Below are 20,954 nucleotides of genomic sequence, written 5' to 3' on the forward strand. Positions count from 1 at the left end.
ACTTATTTTGAGGGTTTTCGTCAACATTTGACGGAATTCGATGCTATTAATATGCAATCAAATAGCAATACTTCGATTGAAATATTTTTATCCAGACGGGTTTAATTTTAAGTTTAAAATGTACACGAGTTGCAGAGAGAACTTTAACTCTTGTTTCCATTCATAATAAAATTAAAAATTAATTGTACTTGTTGATCTTTATTAGATGGTGTACATACATTTATTCCGGTGAGTTTAGTTTCTATTCAAGTAAAAATACGCCTTAAATATAAACAAAGCTCTTATCAGGGTATGTTGAATTGTGTTTACAATATCATTTTTATTGTCGAACGTTTTGATAAGACAATTGTTTTTATGCATGTTATTTTATTAGAAATTAGAATATTAAAATTGTTCAAAAGACAGGTTTTTTAAATTGTATGTGTCGCCGTAAGTACGTATAGTCAAATGTAATTTAGTGTTACTAATACTATGCACTAGGGTTAACTTAAAACAAATTTACGAAGAAAGCTTAAAAACATTAACAACCACACACACAAATTCACTTTTCATTTGTTTTAAATATGAATATTGAGTAATTTAAAAAATAATAGAAGTTAATTATTTAATATACATACATGTGGGACACAATTCGGTCGTTACCACACAATCAATCAGCATGATTGCTCAATCGAGTTGTTACAGTAAACCAATGTGTTTTCTTGTTATCTAGTTTCACTATAAATCATAATGCTACATTTCGAAAGCAAATCAATAAAATAAAAACTCACTGGTCGGCGTCGGCGGGAGTTGAGTATCCGCCGTCATATCGTCGGATACCGGCGGAGCTATTTTGGCACGTGATTAAAACCAATGTAGACAAATCAACAACTGCCACAAAGAGTACAAAATGCAAAATACTAATATTACTAATAACGATATTAATATAATAAACACATGAAATGTATTCCAGTTCGGAGCACTACGCTATTTTATTCGTGTTAAGTCAAATATCACAATGCATAGCAATCATCTCCGTTATTAACGTCTCTCAGAATACGGTAAAGTTATTGTAACGCTTGTCATTGGTCCAGCTTATGTAAATATATTGTAAACCACGCCCCTCGTAGGCGGAGTTACGAGCGCTCTACAGTCGCGCTAGATCGGGATTCGATTCTAGATAGGATAAAAGTTTTATAGCTCTAGAAAAAGGCGAGCGTTTCTTTTGACCTTAAACCAGTCGGAATTTTGACATGCGGCTACTATTTTTGGTGTTATGAAAATATCGATATCATCGCATTTATCGAATTTTGCAAAATTCTTATTGACACTGATTTGTTTGTTTTATTTTTCGTATTTGTTATTGTAATGATCGTTGAGGTTTGTGTTTAGTTATGTTAACATACATGTAAATTCCTTTCGTCAGATAAAAAAACGTGAAAAATGTTCGATCTTTTTGATAGAATGTATATGATATTTATGTAATATATGGTATAGTGTTAATGTAATTATGGCAATCGAAGATGATCAGATAGTCTGTGTGATTAATATAGAATATCTTTGCATGCACATACATAGTGAGAAATAGTTTTTTTGTTTTTTTGTTAATTAATATGAATAACAATGTCTAAACAACACTTATTTTTTACACTTCATCCAATAAGTAAGAATGTATGTAAAAGAACATGTTTATTTTAAAGAGCAGAACCCTTATTGAACAAATCAAATTTTCGAGCGTGCTAAGCAAAACAAAAAATAAGAAACATCCCCAACCCATTTGTATTTTACCGAAAGCTTTTATCGTCCCCGACATTTTGTTTCTGTGGTGTCGTTCACATACGTTGACCAGAATTGTTTGTAGCATTTTAAAGTATTGATATGGAAAAGAAGAAAATAGTTTGTTAGTTATAATCACTAGGTATTTAAGAAGGCTTGAATACAAAACAATCTATTAAGAGAAAGAATTTCTTCATTTTTAATGGATCTTTCTAGTTCCATTAAATTAATAACTTAACTTACGTTCAACAGAAATACTCGATAAAGTTCACGTGAGCTATGCTACAATTTAACCTTACTATGGCCGTATGGGGCATTTAACGACATTTAAATATTACGAAAAAAGGAGAAGCCCCACAAGAGACTACCAAGGCTACATATAACTATGAAGTATGTGGATGGAGTTTTGGGCCACTTGCAGTTATTTATCATCTACAATTTCTATGCAACCTTTAATATTCAAGTCACCATTAAGTATTCAAGTGATGGTTTATTCATTCATTCAGCCCAGCTAAAAGAACAGTTGCTCTGCCACATGGTAAAAACTAAAATATCGAGTTTTACTTTTATTTAAAAAGTATTTATATATAATGTAAACGCAGGGACGGGATTGGTGTATCTGATATTTCACACTGAAACGGCATAATCCTCGAGTTCAAAGCTAACAAAACATGAATTTTAATCCCTAACCAAAATATTGACAAGAAAAATTTTCCGTGGCCCGATTTGAGCACAGTCAAAGGCACCTTCGGATTCTGATCGATAAAACAAACAAAGCAAAATTTTGACTGAATCTTAAAATTTATTTAAACACTTATAAATACTAATTTTAACAAAAGAAAAGTTTGTATCATTTTGTTCATATCAGACATACATCTTGTACCAAGCCCATAAAACCCGTGTAAAATAAAACATCAAAGGCCCCGATCCGCGCGGTCAAGCTTTGCAGCAAGTCGATCAAATTCGATAAACCTGCGTTTTGTTCATTTTTTTTTCATCAGCATTTGAATTCAACTTTCCCCTGACAAAAATCGGACCCCAAGGCCATGTTATAAGGAATGCGTACAATATGAGTGATAACTTTATCAAAAACATTTCATTTCTGTTTTATTGATTTTATCAGCGGATTGTTAGTGTATTTCCCCAGCGTGGCAGCGCTCTTCACTCTCATCCCCTCCCCACCTCGGGCCATTCACCGGTGAGTCTATATTGGAGGGATAAGTATGGTGATTGCATGTAATTGATTTTATTAACAACAGATAACGGGTATTGGATGCGTGAATAGAACATAGCCCGAAGATGAGAGGAATTGAATTTTATAAACGTTAAATGTTCGAACTAATGGAAACCAAAACTATAGTTCATTATGATATTGGAAATATTTTGTTCCTATTTTCATTTTACTACATTGTAAGTCTTTAAAGACTCGTGAGAAAAATACAGAGAATCGATATCTGGATGATTGAAAGCAACACTGAACTATTTTACTACTTTGATGGCTGGGAGAATGCTGAACATATGTAAATGAATGTAACAATAAACGAAAAAACGAACGAACAAACGAACAAACGAACGAACGAACACACGAACAGACGAAAAAACGAACAAACAAACACACGAACACACGAACAAACGAACGAACAAACGAACGAACGCACATACGAACGAACGGACGAACAAACGAACGAATCAATTAATTTTAATTCAATGATAGAGTGATGGATGAATGGATGATTGTGGATGAATGGATGGATGGCTGGCTGACTGACTGACTGACTGACTGACTGCCTGACTGACTGACTGACTGACTGACTGAATGGATGAATAAATGAATGAATGAATAAATGAATGAATGAATGTATGAATGAATGCATGAATGAATGAATGAATGAATGAATGAATAAATGAATGAATGAATGAATGAATGAATGAATGAATGAATGAATGAATGAATGAACGAACGAATGAATAATCACACGTTTGAAAGAATATAAGTGAGTGAATAAATAAATAGATAGATAGATAGATAGATAGATAGATAGATAGATAGATAGATAGATAGATAGATAGATAGATAGATAGATAGATAGATAGATAGATAGATAGATAGATAGATAGATAGATAGATAGATAGATAAATAAATAAATAAATAAATAAATAAATAAATAAATAAATAAATAAATAAAGCTAAGACAGACTAGATCTTGCATTACCTAATTAATTCCAAATATTATTTTTCTTTGAATGAAATGACGCTCGTTTATTTTTCCAAGTTATTGCAAGTCAGGGTGGTGTCTTGATTAAATATGTTTTGATGTTGCATACTTGCTTAGTGTCGTACATGGGTCGATATTGTAAATGTAGATACTATCGGACGATAGTTTTTGTTACTTTGATGTTTGTATGCGGATTTTTCGGTGTCAAGAGGTTTGAGAACAAACTATGTAATATGTCTCTGGATATATCTGATGCCTTGTACTACATGAGTTGGGGATTAGTCGCTTTAATCGCAATGAAATGCAGTAAGGTAGTGAAAATATGTGATTGTAGTTACAGCGTCAATAGAAATCTGTGTAAACCAGACTCGAAAGTCTGACATCTTTCATCCACTGGGCTTGGGAGATTTAAGGGGAATGAATACACCATAAATTGTGACCCAGAATACCACTCAGCGAGTTCGAAAGTACAAAACGATGAGTGTTTTCATAGGCGACAGTGTTGATAGTCAATGTTTGTTGATGGCATTAAATCGGACATATTGCAACCTTTTGAAAACCGGATTAATCCCTTTAACGGGAAATGGGATTATCGCGTTTGCTTGTTGGTCGATGCGGTTTGTTGAACACGAACGAATGGCGTCTAGTAAAAAAATATGTATTATAACATCAGCATATTGCTTTATGCCGGTCTCTGGGAAAACCTGGGGCCCGTCTTATCAAACATCGTACGACATTCTTACCGTACGATGCAATTTTCGAAGCGCCATATATACGTAGCCGTCACATTCATTATTACTTTTGTTGAACAATTCCATTCATTTCCAAAGAAGCTGTCAAATATACATTATATTTGAAACATGCAGATCATAATCACGTTTATTTTAAAATTACAAAATGCAATCGTAAATAAACAATGTCGTTCGATCTTTGATAAGACGGACCCCTGGTTAATACATGAGCGTAAAGTATCGTCCTAGATAAGCCTTTTCAGTCCGCCCAAGTTACTCAGGGACGACACTTAACGCTTTAATGATGTCTCTTCTAGACGAATAACCAGTTTAGGCGGAGAGTGTCATCCTAACATTAAGTAGTAGAAGAAGCATCAGCAGCATCAGCAACACCATCTATAGCAGCAATAACTGTATTAAACTCTGGGATTTTTTTTTTTATAGAATTCAGTTGAAGGGTTGGACACACCTTTTTCCAGATAAAACACGATTATCTAATTTCATCTTAAAGATCTCATTTAATGCATATTAAAGCACGATTTTTGCCATTGTATTGCCTTATAAACTTAGAAGAGAAACTGTCGACGCGCTTGTTCGGTTTCAACGGCCCTAATTTATAATCACCGGGATCGCAGCGAGGGTTCATTAAATTCCACTCGGGACCCGTGTAACTGTTGCTTTCTAGCCCTCATTGTGGTACACTCTCTCATGTTCAAGGACTTTGCTCGACTTGCCGGCGACTTTAACTGTCTTTTTTCTGTCTGTCTGAGTCGACTATCATTTATTTATAGTAAAATACTTTCGTTACTAGGCTACAGAACCTTATAAGTGGTATGAGCCGTGGACTCATTCGGTAACGCTCGATTGTTTTGATAGACCCCGTATTATACTTTCAATCGTCATCTCGTTCTTATAAATACTGATTCGTTGTCGATAAACTCGCGATATGAAGGCAAGTTTACGTAAAACAATGGTAGGAATCAGTGATTATCTCACGAGGTCGACACGAGAATGAAGTGTCATTTTTGCAATACAAGATAAATTGACAGTGGTCAATCGTTATTCGGTCTGCGTGCTGCGATTACTCGACGCGATAACGTTCCACCAATTAGTTGGAATACAAACGCGACAAATTGCGAGAGTTCGGAACAACGACGAGATAAGATACACGCGATTGTGGAACTATTTTATAAGCCTCTTGTTTGTCTACGCAATCCGGTGTTTAGCCGAGGATTATAGAGCTGCGGAACTACTTTCCCGCCTTGCTATGATGTGAAGGGCTTTCGAATTTCTTTAAGAGGAACGTTGATTCCACGGATACCCGAATGTGGCTTTGTAAATAACCCCAGAAGGTCGCGCAGACTTTCGGTTATCAGAATTGCCGTGTATATGGCGACACGCGGTGTGGCTACATAGAAGCTCCAAACTAAATGGCTGACGATTGTTTTGTACAATCTGTCAATCAAAGAGTTCCTGTCAGTCTGTAGGAGTAGATAAGCCTTTCACGATCCTTCATAATTCACAGGACGATGTATTCATGTTCGACGAATTTTTTACGAATCACAGAGAAGTTTCTTGGAGTTCCGGTTATTAACATTAAATAAAGGATGCTTATGCATTAAATGTCACATGTGACAGGATTTTTTTTGTGTGTTTCATAAATATTTGTTAAGATTTTTTAACGGCTTGCCAATAAATAATCCACGCACCACATTATTTTTACCATCGTATTAACAAATATTTGAACAAACGAGATAACTTTTAATTTATTTAATTTTGCTTTTTAACAATGTTCGAAGGTATGCACTCACGGACCGGTTAAACCACTGTATTTTTATTGTATTTGCATGGCAACTTTCGACAAAATTGTAAAGAAATTGGGCATCGCATGTATCAGATATGTCACAGCGGTTGTTTATTCTGTCTGATTTACTCAATCATCTAAACTTGGACTTTTGCCATTCTTTAACATCAGTAAAATGCGAATCGCTACACTATTATTCTAAAATTAGCACAATGATCGGTTATAAAACTAAAAGAAAACTCTAGTTTTAAATTATAAACTATTAAGTATAGATTAAATATCATAGTCGATCGAAAAATGTTTTGTTGTTATGACTAGAGTTCTAGCTATTAGATCGAGCTGCAATACGATTGAGTATCCTCCTCAATTTTAGTCGTTTTCACATATTTGTTATCACCGGCTCCTGACACTACGAGAATGGTAAAGGCACAACAGAAAATCGCTTAACAACAGCAACGTGCGATGTGTAAGTTGAACCGATTTGAATATTGTGTTTCAATTGGTTTCGACTCATTATGAAAACAACAACAACATCAATATAAGTGGGATACAAAGTCGCACCTAGTGCAACCGATCACTACATCCCTCGTCCCATTGGTGCAAAAAGGTACTAAGTTTCATGGTCTCATGGTACCTTTTTTACCAATAAGGGCGATTTATTTCATAACGAATTAACTACTTCTACTTCGTTTACAGCGCTCGCGGAAACTGTTTGAGTGAAATCTTTCTCTCATGAGAATTTATTAACGTTTAAGCAAGCATTTAACACGTGGTCATTTAAATATAATCTTATTTTTGGTATATTTATAACAGTTGATAAAGTCCTTCACGCACACACTTCTGCGATGCGCAACCCCGACTACAACACTCACGCTATCCATTAAAGTGTGTAAGCATGATTTTGTCAAATATTAATGAATTTATATAAAATGAGTAAAAAACTTATTATACATATATTTCCATATAAATTAAAATTAAAGTTCAGAAGAACGTGTGTCGAAAAATGCGAAATAAGCGAGATATTTCATTCTGAAATCGAAAATGTCTGTACAGTCGAATTTGCCAGCATGCACGTACGATGTGAATCTAAATTTAGTTTAAGTGCAGATTCGTTCATACGACACAAAGGCACACTTTTGTTTTACAGATCATTTTAATTTCTTGCAACGATATCTGCATTGTGTCACACCGGTCTTACTGACCTAATTAAGACTAATTAAAACAGAATTGGACTTTCCTTGCAAAGTATTTATTATTAATAATAAAATAAGCTAATGTAATCAAAACATATTGATATTTTAATAATTTAACTCAATGATATTAATAATATTTAAATTTGCCCCAAAAAACTAGGGCAGGTAGATAGGAAGGATTTTTTTTGAAAACCAACAGTGTTGTCAGTGTAAAATATTTGTAAAGCTTCTTCAATTTCAGTTTTACATTTTATGACCTGCAACACATTCTATGCTGCTTTATTTTACTATGGTAAGTCATTAAAATGTTATTTATTTTTCAACTATATAATGTGCTAATCTCATATAATGAATTACTACCCCATTTAAAGATGACACCTAATCTAAATTCATTAATACAATAGTTATAATTGTTTTATTGTAACATACTATTCCACTAAAAAATGACCATCATAGAACATCAATGCTGTGCTTTTACTAAAATTTTCATTGATCTCGTTTATTTAAAGAAAAAAATATCTCAGGCACTTTAAAAAAAATATATAATTAGGGTGTCAAAATTTCGAGGGGTGAACGGAAGACTGTTGTAACTCATATTAAATAAAGAAGGAGATACTGCAGTTTTCCGTTAAGCCCTCGATTTAACAAACTGAACAAGTCAATTTGAACTTCTCTTGCAATGCAAATGGAGCCACTTGAAATACCAAATTGTTCCCATACTAGTCGCCAATATAGCTTTGACATTGTGTCTTTTCAAAACATGCTTCAGACACACCTTCTGAAACTTTTTAAGCGGTTTTGAAAACGCTATTTTATTGCAAACTTTCGTCAATAAAGGACACATGTTGTTATACAACCGAAAGTGAAAGTACAGTTTATAAAAATGAATAAAGAGCGAAATTGTTGAAAACTTACGAAAATTTTAATTGCTTCTAACATAAGACCGTAAGACTGAACAAAATTATACTTAAATTTTAAATCATAACATGAAAGTTTACTTATAAAGCAAATTCTTCATTCATCCGCGGACTTCTTTGTGTCGCAGTCATAAATGCCTCCAAATGGAGGTGCGTGATGCGTCTAAGTATAGAGGTGACAATAACGTAGTGACGTCACCATTTATGTATAGAATGACGATATCTGTTCATACGACATACGAACACTAATACAAAGACGAATGCTTCTGTTATTGTAGGAAAATATGTACAAAATATCTTCGTCACAATCGGCTCGGGGCGCTTTTTGTCTTTGCTGCATTTGAAGAAACTCTTCTTCAATGTATACTTTTTCTTGCCTTTTTTGTGTTAATGTAACTTATTTTTATCTTTATATTACAATTTAACAAATATGAAAACCGTGCATACACACTTGAAGTTGAAACCAGCTCATCCCTACTGGTTAACTCATTATCAATTAAAGGGAAGTAACCTGCGCCAGACGTTGCGCTATGTAACTATGTTTACTTACACGAACCGTTACATACAGGACGAAAGTTTACGATCATTTTCCATTTGTGGTGCTATAAGTCACAACTATTGTTATTTAATTTTCATGAGAAAATCAAATTTAAGTCTGCGTTTAGTTTTTTTTTATTGGGACCACGTAATACACATATATTTCATGGTCTTTTGAAAACGGTCGAATTCCCTTCCTTAAAGAGACCTTTTCACAGATTTTGGCAGATATTGAAGTTTGTCATTAAATGCTTTATATTGATAAATGTAAACATTTAATCTAAAATGCGCCAGTAAAAAAAATAAAGAAAGAAATAAGTAACCCTCAACTGGGCTCGAACCACTGACCCCTGGAATAAAACAGTCTAACACTTATGCCATCCGTGCACGGCTGTCCGGCTAGCGCAGTGGTTAGCACGCTCGCTTCTCACCTAGGCGAACCGGGTTCGATTCCCGTTCCCGGCGCATGTGAGTCTGGTTGGTGGTCACCATACCGGACAGGTGGGTTTCCTCCGGGTACTCCGGTTTCCCCCCACAGCACAAGACCACGCCTAAATTAAAAATCTTTCAGTAAAAACAATAAATAGCTGGAAATTGCAGCTATCATTCAAAATTCGTCCCAACTTTCGTGAGTCTAAAATCTGATTAGGAAGGAGTGCATGGGACACACTCCGGGTCCTCACCTAATGCAGCCTCTGGCGCGGAGGGACCTCATAAACATGGAAATACACACACGCCATCCGTGCTCATACAATGAGTGATGTATTTTATACTTTATATAAGCATTTCTTGTAGTGTCACAAAATATAACGACAACAACAGACCTCTCCAAATTATTCAATCGTTTCGAGCTGCAACGCGTTATTATTTTCAGATTTTTAAATCGTCAAGAGATGCATTAATGGATATTTTAGAGTATGGTAAATGTTCAGTATTACTGTTTCCTCACAAATATCATAACTACAACGCAACTTTGCGAATCTGAAACATTATTTTTTTCCTGGTCAATTTAAAGGTCTCTTTAAGTCTAGATCGGTGGCAACATGTTAACGGCCTCGTTGCAACCGTACACACGTTACCAATATAATTAAGGAAAAGGTTCAAAAATACCCAAAGTCTCATGGTATATTGGGGGTTATTCAACGGCATAATTAGCCATATGTATATGTAACCGACGTTTTCTTATTAACGCGACCTCTTTCGCAGTGCTGCTTATAAAAACAGATTTTTTGTTCGTCAGGAAGAGACAATAACATGCGTCCGTTCGATCGTCATCCGATCCTTTATATTACAAGCAATTTAAGTTACCCCACTCCACTGATTAGCGAGTCAGGGGCGTGGAAAGCGCACGGAACTACACGCGAGGTCACGCCACTTTCGCTTTGAAGCGCTGGCGGGAAATGACACACAAGCAGACGACAAGAGCAATTGTCTTCTGCCTCAGTAGACACCAAAGCCTGTCGTCGATTTACGATGTTTTCACTTAATTTGATTAAAGCAGTTATTGGAGTACTGCATGTCCTCATGGAATGAACGAAAGCAACGATTTGAAGTAAAGGTTTTGTGAAGCACTGTCTTTTTACTCATTTGCATGACTTTTGATTCAACGTGCATTTATTTTATATTACAATAACAGCGGACAGTGTACTAGCCAAATAGCAATACGAACCGCAAATTTAAAGCGCAGAAACAATTCATTTTCACTTTTAAGTATTGCCCTTACACACTGCAGGTGATTTTTTGCGTATTATTTAAAAATCAATATTACGGAATGACTGTCCGTATGTATATAATCATAGTTAACAATTCCATCTCATTTTCTTATTAACACATAAGTACACACATTAAAAGTGGATGCGTTCAAAACTATAATATAGTTAAACAAGAAGGAACAGTGATGTTGAAATAAATTGTTCTAATGCACCTTTTCTATCCCCATTTAAACTTGCTCTGTCCCCATTTAACGCCATCGTCCGTTTTCTAGGCACGCGGTTGACGCGATTCACATAAAGTCAATTTTCTTCGGTAAGTGCATATCATACCAATTTCCATCTAGAAAGCTGAAAATTAGCATTAGAAAAATAGAATGATGTAAATTTTTCACAGTGCTGTAACAAAACATTACATATCGTATATTTAACGGATATTCCACTTAAATTTAAAAAATCAACCATAAATTTCCGTTTTTTTACTTTCGTTGTGTAAAAAGGAAGTAACATTATTTTTAAATTATTTTTGTGAGACTTGATCGATAGATTATTTTAGCCATATGTTTAATTATGATTTGATTCGTGGTTATCACATGTTCGTTTTCTACACCAAAAAAACCCACAAAATACACCAAAAGAAAACATAACGGTCGTCATGATTATTTTCTTATTTTCCTCGTTTTGATAAACACCCTGTCGAATGCCGCCATTTTGCGATACCAAAGTCGTCTGCTGACACGTTACGGGCAGACGAGATATATGAGATTCACAGAAAATGACAGAACATATGGGAGAAACACTAGTAAACCCATATCGTAAATGTCTCATAATTTTAAAATGTCTTTTGGGATTTCACGTTTTAAATTATCGTCTGCGAAACATGAATCCTGCCACGCGCGATTGCTGATCACGTGATTACGACCCCTTTTTTAAATCAACGGCGTCAATTTTATGCTATCTAGGTAGCAGCACAACGCCAAAAGCGTTAGATAAGAGCACGTGACCATGTACAAGGCAAAAAATGATTCGCAAAGGCACAATGAAGGCATGGTTCTTGATTGGAACTTATCAAGATTCGTGTGTTGGAGATAAGTGTAAAGTGTGCCATTGTCGTCTATGTTGTAAACGATGTTCTCGGTGTCTAGATTGAGTCGGGAAGACCATGTTTTGTGATTGATGAGGGTTCTAACTACAATGCTGCTGTAATCAATATCGAAGATAAAAGCAAATCACGGAATGTGTAAACCGAGCTTGTTCACGTTTGGGAACAATTACATAAACGATACCGTAACAAAGATAACTTTATTGTACTTTACCGCTGTTATGAAAATGTCATACATGATGCCCGTTAAACAAATCTAAGACATTCACATCATATATAAGTAAAAGATTATCATAGAAACGATAAGAATAGTTTTCATATAACTAAACAACTTTTTTAAACAAATCACAACATTCGCACAATATTACATGAATAACAACACCAAGTAAGCAATTTAAAAAGCAGCACCATGCCGCATACCGAGCATGGCGCTTCAAAGTGGCCTTTTCACGTTTTGGTAAATTGACAAAATAAAAAAAAGTTTTAGATTCGCAAATTTTCAGTGTAGTTATGATATTTGTCAGGAAACAGTAATACAGAACATATATCATGCTATAAAATATCCATTATGTTGCGTATGATCGTATAGTGTTAATAAACTACGGAATCGTGCGTTAGGTTCGACCTTTTAATAAACGTTAATATGAACTTGTATATATACAACATAAGAAGTGACGTCGATAGTATAAATAACGTCGCGTGCATGTTAGCGGATAAACGTCAACGTTATGAATTCCCCACATATTCCGGGCCTCGAAATGATATAATTTCTAACAACAGTAAAATATAACATGAAATAATGTGTAAATAATAATTTAACAAGTATTATTAAATTAACGTCAGTCTCTGCTTATCACAATATTCACATAAAGTCTCTATTATCACATTATTTAAACAGTCTCTAGATATTGTCTTCACATTCTTCAATTGGTTTAAGTTTCACAATTGGTCGATGAGTGAGTCCAATTTTTGTTTGAATTTTCGCCGAACATCATACAGTAACATTATGTCGTCATTTCCCTGCACGAGTTCCTCCACAACAGCCTAGCGCCACTGCGTCCTCGGGCAGTCATCTTGAATCTGTACGACGTCGCCTACGGATATCGTCTGGTTGTTATTTCCCCGTACTTGACCTCTTTCTCCGAGTGCCGTCAGGTATTCACGTCGCCATCTTTCTGTATGAGTTGCACTCGTCGAGCACCTTGCTTCACAAGCGACGAACGATTGATGCGATAATCTGCTGGCAATGTCGCAGGCTCGACAGGAAATGATGTTACTATAGTATTCGTCTTCCATATAGAAGATGGACAGGCTTCAGTGTTTCCAGCTCGCCGGAAGTGACGTAAGTAAGGGGTCTGTCGTTGATAACGGCTTCTTGTTGGTCTACTTTCTCAATGACACCTCCTTTTAGCTGATCGGCGATTATCTCTCCATACGTCTTTAACACTTCCGGTTCTTGAGATAATCGGCGTATGGTAGCCTCTGTCCGTCTCTTGCATAAATCATAGTTGGGTGGTAGAGTTGGGTGGTAATCTCTCCATGGTAATTTTGCCACATACCGACCATCTTCGAATGAAATGACGTTGCTCATGTATTCTTGAAGGTTACCGGAAGAACTTCCAGTTTTATCAAATCCCTCGTCTCGCTTTTCAGGTAAATCTCGCTTGTAGGTATGGACCGAACCCCTTGTGACATTCCACCAAACGAAGCCAGAGAAATTGTATCATGTCTGGTAACAGGGAGATGTAGAACCCTCGCGAGGTCCTCTGTAATAAAGGATCGCTGTGCAGCCTCGTTAAGTAAAATATTGGCGGAAGAACTATGACTTTGAGATAGAACTTCGGCTACAGCAGTCTTCAATAAAACGTTTGTTCTATCATGGGAGGCAGTGTGTAAGATTGCACTGTTGGTCGTAGCCGACTTGAAGGGAATGGCTTCCGAGTTCATGGACGAAGCGGGTGTCGTCTTCTTTGCTGCTGTGGTGTTTACTTTTACAATGACGACATCGAAATTTAGATTTGCATAACGACACTATATGGTGGTTCAGGCAATTGAAACACAAGCGTTTGCTTTTCACAATGTCAATTCTCTGGTTAATGTCTATAACCTTGTTGCACACCTGGGGTTGATGATATTCATTACAAAATGGACATATCAACGGTTTGACGTTACTTTTCATGGGACAGTTTACCTCTCTTTTTGATGCTGTGAGGAATGAGGCAGTGGGGAGATGAAAGTCTTGCTCGTTGCATTAGCCGGCGTCCATGATTCTGATTTCCCGCCCAATGGCCACACGTAGCTTCTGAAGCTGCCACTTGTCATCTCCGTGGTTCCTGATAAGGTTGCGTCGCACATCCGGTGGGAGCTTTTTCATAATTATTGGAACAAGTAGATCTCCGAACGAATGTTGTGACTGTCCCAGTGACTCTAGACCCCGTATATAGGTTTCCATTTTGTCATGAAATTCACGAAGACTATGTACGGAATTGCGGGCAGGCGAAAGTTCTAATAATAATGTCATGAAGTTATCAATGATTTTGTGCGTCTGACCGTAGCGTTCCCGCAATAGTTCGATCGCATTGTGGTAGTTTCTGCCTGTCAACGGAAATCCACCGATCGCCATAGCTGTGCTCCCTTCAATAAAAGATCGAAGATACGAAAACTTCTGTACATCCGTGAGTATTGGGTTCTGATGCACCGCTGAGTCAAATGAGTTCCAAAATGTTTGCCACTCGCTTATGTTACCACTGAAAGTAGGCAATGTCAGTTTCGGGAGTTTCGTAGACGCAGTAACGTAATTCGCTCTATTAGATGTTTGGGTTGGAACACGTTCTAGAGACGATTCCTCTTCCGGTTGCGTTGAATGCCGTACTTCGCCCGTCGTGAAATGATTTTGATTTTCATCTCGTTCTTCAACTGCTGTCTCACTTAATGTCTTGATGTTTTCATGATATCTGTGTGTCCTCATTTCAAGTTCAATGGAATACTCCTCACTGTCGAATAGTTCAGTTTCTATATCTTCGAGGTCTGCATGGTTGATGATCTTTTCATTCAATCCTCTGATCGTATGTGTTTTCTCTTGAATGATGTCCAGTAGTTTCTGCGACTCGCAGAGTTTCTCAAATTGTTTTTCTATTACTAGTATTCGACGCTGAGCTGCACGCAACGAAATGAGTTTGTTATGTTGCATTTTGCTTTTTGTCACGGCACCAAAATGTTGCGTATGATCGTATAGTGTTAATAAACTACGGAATCGTGCGTTAGGTTTGACCTTTTAATAAACGTTAATATGAACTTGTATAGCCTTCTTTCCTATCTATTTGTTCAGACCTATCTATTCGTAAACAATCTTCACGCGAAATTTGCCGCAATCCGAACGGTCGCGCGCGCCCGGTTTCTATACAAGTTTTGACAGGAGATATTTTGCTCCCCAGATATGTGAAAAATGCGAACTAAAAACGTAAGTAATCTATTCAATTTAACTATTTTTCAAAATATAAACCAACCTTTCGCCCAAAACAGTAATCCTTTTAATGAAATATGCATATAATTCACATTTTTTCTCCGTGTTTACATTTGTCTTTCCGTCTGCAAGGCTGTTTGGATTGCCCGGATCAATTGACCTAATTTTATCAAGTCACACAGACGCTTAAGCTAAAAAATTGAGGCCCGCAATGGGGTTACTGCGATGTCTGTAGTCAATTAATTTTCAATAAACGTTATGGCGTTTATCTTTTTGCAAATTCTACAATTGTTGAGCCCGATAATTCTTATCATTTCTTTCGTTCAAAAGCCCACTCCATCCAGATATCATGGCAAGTATAGAAACTACTAGTATACAAAAGATAAAATTCTAAAGGCTTACTATGATGTAAAGAAACATAGATCGTCTCTGCGCAAGGCGGCGAGGGAATATGGTGTCCCCTACCAGACATTGAGGGACAGAGTCTCTGGCAAGGTTGATCCTGAAGATTTTGCGAGGGAAACCGTACTTGAGACAGAAGAGGAACTGGGGCTGGTAGAACATGCGGAACAATGTGCAAGATTGGGAAACGGGTATTCAAATATGGAAATGAAAAAACTTGCCGGCGAACTGGCGTTCAAGCTTGGAAGAAGGAAAAGAGACAAACCCCTAAGTAACTGCTGGCTTTATGGTTTCTTGGGACGTTGGAGAGAAAGGCTTTCAACACTAAAGCCATCTGCTCTGGATTCCAACAGAGCGAAAAATACTACCCCAGAGGCCGTTCAGACATACTTTCACAATCTTAAGAATACCATTGACACCCTACATCTTGAAAACAGGCCAGACCTGATATTTAATATGGACGAGACTGGCATAAGTCCAGAGCACAGACCGCCAAATATTATTGCCCCTTCCAATGAAAAACCACATTCAGTAACGTCCCCACGATCAGCAACGACGACCCTCATAGCATGTGCCAACGCAGCTGGAAGCAACATACCTCCCTACTTTTTTTAAAGGTGAGGTATAAAAAGAATATCGAATATCTATGCCATTAACCATAGTTTATACAATTTTACGTTAGACAATTTTTAATTACGAACATGACTTTATAAGTAAAAAGACACTGTAAAAGAAAGAGAAACTCAATATGTATCTCATTTAAAACGATAAATTGATAGTGACCAAATGATATCACGTTTTTTTCGATCAATACTACCGATATGTTTCGGACTTAAATCTAAATAATATGTTATAATTTAACAGGTAAAAGATTCAACGAAGACTTAATGAAAGGTGCATCTGCTGGGGCCGGTTATGCTATGTCCGATTCCGGGTGGTCAACAACCACAGTTTTTCAGGATTACCTAAAAATCCATTTTCAAAAACATGTAAAACGGGACCACGAGAACCAACCCGTCCTTCTTATACTTGATGGACATACAACTCATACATCATCCGAGTTGATCCGATGGGCGCTTTCCAACAACATACACATATTTGTATTGCCGGCGCACACTTCACATGTTTTACAACCTCTTGATGTCGCAGTGTTCGGGCCATTCAAGCGGTTTTATTACAGCGAATGTGCTGCGTACATGAAAACCAACATGGGTAAAATCGTAACTAAGTACGATATAGCTGCCATCGCCTGTCAAGCGTATCTTAAGGCTATGCGTCCGTGGAACATTGTGTCTGCCTTTAAGAAAACAGGCATATACCCACTTGACAAGACAGCAATTTCACAGAACCAATTATACCCGTGTGAATAATTTAGAGACGAGACACCGCTTCAAAAGATAAATGCACTTTGTTCAGGAAAAGAGGCAATCGATGCTTACCTACAAAAAAAGTCAGAAGCAGAAAATAATAAAACAACTGTGCAAACAAATAAGAATAAATGTAACTGCATGAACAAGAAACAAAAACTTTCTAAACCAAACCCTGGTGGTAAGGAAATCACGAGCGAGCAGTACATTGAAGAAATAGACTTGTATTCTTCCCTAAAGGATTACGTGACCCCAGCGTTTCCGCCGCTCACAAAAGTCCACAGCCCTCTACAAGTGGGTTAAATGTCATTCACATAAATGACATTCACATAAATGACATCGACAACGAAACGGATTCAGAAGGGGAAAGCGAGGTTTGCTGCGTATGAAGACTTTTTTATCCACGCAGAGCTGACGAAAATTCGTTTATTAAAATTGTCAACTGGGCACAGTGTGATGAAGGCGGACATTGGTTTCACCTTGCTTTCTGTGACAAGAAAAGAGTCTTGAGGAGGGGAGATGCTTTTCGGTGCATGCACTGCATAATTTAAACTTCGAAAGACACACTTTATCTTTTTTTGTTGTTAATATTTCAAAGTTTATTGTTGTTTAGATGTGTATCTTATTTCTACAGTTGTTATTTGTGTTTATTTTATGATTAATGACAGGACATATAATTTCGGACGGCATATGTAATATATTCTCGTGGCGAAAGGGCTCATCTTTTATGTCTCAGTCATAGTGCAATTCACCGATCTGTGTTTCCCTTTCCGAGGCCTCAAATTGTGTGCGCGTGACGTCATCGAATGATGTGAACGAATACATAGGAAACGTTTGGATGATTCTGATTTGTCGACAGCAACCTTTTCGTAAGTAAATAAGTTGTGTTACCGAAGTTATCGACATGTTTTTGTTGTTTAAACTTATAGATAAGATATTGCTTGAACTTTGTGTAATAGTTTCATTCATCCATATCAACATGTAAGGCGCATGCGCGCGTTCAACCTCTTAGGTGGACGAATAGACAGGAAAACAGGCTATATACAACATAAGAAGTGACGTCGATAGTATACATAACGTCGCGTGCATGTTAGCGGATAAACGTCAACGTTATGAATTCCCGACACATTATATGCATCTTTTGACGATTTAAAAACCTGAACATTATAAAGCGTTGCAGCGCGAAACGATTGAATAATTTGGAGAGTTCTGTTGTTGTCGTTATATTTTGTGATACTACGATGATTGCTTATATAGAGTATAAAATTAATCACAAATAGTATGAGCACGGATGACCGAGTGGTCTAAGCGGTAGACTTTTACTCCAGGGGTCAGTGGTTCGAGCCCAGTTGAGGACTACTTTTTTCTTTCTTTAATTTTATTCTAGTTTTTTTACTGGAGCTTTTTAGATCCAGTGTTTACATTTATCAATATAAAGCATTTAATGAAAAACTTCAATACATGCCAAAATCTGTGAAAAGGTCCCTTTAAAGCGTTTATGAACTGTTCCCATATACGTTATGATAGGATGTTCGATGGCCAATCTTATTTTGTATTGAGTTTCAATGTCTAGAAGTTATTACATGCATGCGCTCAAATACCGTTGATGTTCAACAGATAAGTTATTATACTTCTTGCTGAGAAATATATATATATATGTATAATGTATATATTGTATATAATACAAACTTAAATAATTCAACAACTTAATTGATTATCAGAAACGGACGTAAGGTTTTATTATTATGCAGACTGTTCAAACATGTCAGAAGTACTTTTCGAAGAGTGCTACGCGCAAACTTAAAGTGAAACACATCACATAGCCATACCACGACCATCCTTCAAATCATATTGAACTGCGATTCTAATAAAAACTATCGTATTTAAAATATTGAAGTTACTCCAGTATTTGTTTTAAAACAATTTTTTGAGGTTTGAGTGGAGGTTTTAAATCCAAATTAAATTTTATTTTACACTCTTCACAAAAATATACATGTGATAAGAGGCAAATGAAACAGCATGCGAAATGTATACGGATTCACGGCATAAGAATGGTATGCATAAAAACTATTTCCATGCTGTAAACGTCCTCGTTTACTTATAACTTTAAGGTCACTTATAAAATTGGTCTTTTCCATTAACATCTAAACTATTTTTTATGTCGGTCGGCCAATCCTTTATTCTATACTCGAGTTATATAAAACTTTTGCATATGAATATTCAATGACATAACTCTTCCAAATGTATTTGCGACATATATTTCTTTCTATGTAAAAGAGTTTATGGTCGTCCCCCAAAATTGAGGTCTAAACCAACGGGACATGCATATTGCGGTACGTCTAATATAACATATCAATTTCAAGGTTTCATACACATAAATCCCATTTTTCTGTTCCTAAATTAATCTTGAAAGTCATGTCAATTGATTTATTATTATTTTTCATTTTTAACGGATGATACTTGTTTATTTAATGTCTCGACCAGATCAGCATACATTTATTTTACAATTATTAGCATGTTATTAAGTGATGTTTTTTTCAATACAATCAAGGATTTTTTCAAGACCAGTTTGATCTTTTCATTTCAGTCCGTCATTATATTGTCTCAAAATTATAAACGTAATTGAATCCAAACACTCCAGTATGTTGCATTTAAACGTTCAACGCTTGAAATTGCATTATTACGTATAAATATGCTAGCCTTTGTCCAAAATGTGATTATATATTTAATGCAAATCTGTTTGTATCGCGACTTAAAAAAACAAAAATACACTTGTTTATAGGTGCGTGAAGTTGGCACTGACATCGACAATCGACACTCGAATATCGAGCTAGGTCGAATGTCGAGCAATCTCTGACATCGACATTCGGCAGTAGTCTCAAATATCGAGCTGGAAAGAATGTCGAGCCAGCTCTGACATCGACAATCGGCAAACGTCCCAAACATCGAGCTGGGACGAATGTCGAGCCATCTCTGACATCGACATTTGGCATAAGTTCCGAATATGGAGCTGAGACGAATGTCGAGCCAGCTCTGACACCGACATTTGGCACTAGTCCCGAGTATCGATCTGGGACGAATGTCGAGCCAGCTCTGACATCGACATTCGGAAAAAGTCCCAAATATCGAGCTGGGATCAATGTCGATCCAGCTCTTACATCGACATTTGGCACAAGTCCCGAATATCAAGCTGGAGTGAATGTCGAGCCAAATCTGACATCGGCTCCAGCTCGATATTCGGGACTTTTGCCGAATGTCGATGTCAGAGCTTGCTCGACATTCGTCCCAGCTCGATATTCGGGAATTTTGCCGAATGTCGATGTCAGAGCTGACTCGACATTTGCCCCAGCTCGATATTCGGCTTAGTGCCGAATGTCGATGTAAGAGGTGGCTCGACATTCACTCCAGCTCGATATTCGGGACTAATGCCGAATGACGATGTTAGACCTGACCCGACATTCACTCAAGCTCGCTGTTCGGGACTAATGCCGATTGACGATGTAAGAGCTGGCTCCACATTCGGCCCAGCTCGATATTCGGGATTTATGCCGAATGTCGATGACAGAGCTGGCTAGACATTCGCCCCAGCTCGATATTTGGGACTAGTGCCGAATGTCGATGTCAGAGCTGGCTCGACATTCGCCCCAGCTCGATATTCGGGACTATTGCCGAATTTCGATGTCAGCACTGGCTCGACATTCGTCCCAGCACGATATTCGGGAATTTTGCCGAATGTCGATGTAAGAGCTGGCTCGAC

The 20,954-nt window shown here is 36.8% G+C and overlaps 1 protein-coding gene across 3 annotated transcripts in view; it reads right to left on the minus strand.

The window, feature by feature from the left end:
• Positions 1 to 20,954, minus strand: part of LOC127879590 (insulin gene enhancer protein isl-1-like) — a 53,805-nt gene that overhangs the window by 30,033 nt on the left and 2,818 nt on the right. For 2 of the 3 annotated variants that reach the window (XR_008049164.1, XM_052426541.1), the window contains exon 1: positions 771 to 990. The exons of the other annotated variant lie outside the window; for it this stretch is intronic. Coding sequence is in view for 1 of the 2 variants with exons in the window: in XM_052426541.1 (XP_052282501.1) it covers positions 771 to 807 (37 nt within the window). In the remaining variant the exon portion in view is untranslated. Of the gene's footprint in view, positions 1 to 770; positions 991 to 20,954 lie in introns of those variants that run through there. 3 annotated transcript variants of the gene reach the window in all.

Source organism: Dreissena polymorpha, chromosome 4, assembly GCF_020536995.1.
Source record: "Dreissena polymorpha isolate Duluth1 chromosome 4, UMN_Dpol_1.0, whole genome shotgun sequence".
NCBI classification, from domain to species: Eukaryota; Metazoa; Mollusca; class Bivalvia; order Myida; family Dreissenidae; genus Dreissena; species Dreissena polymorpha.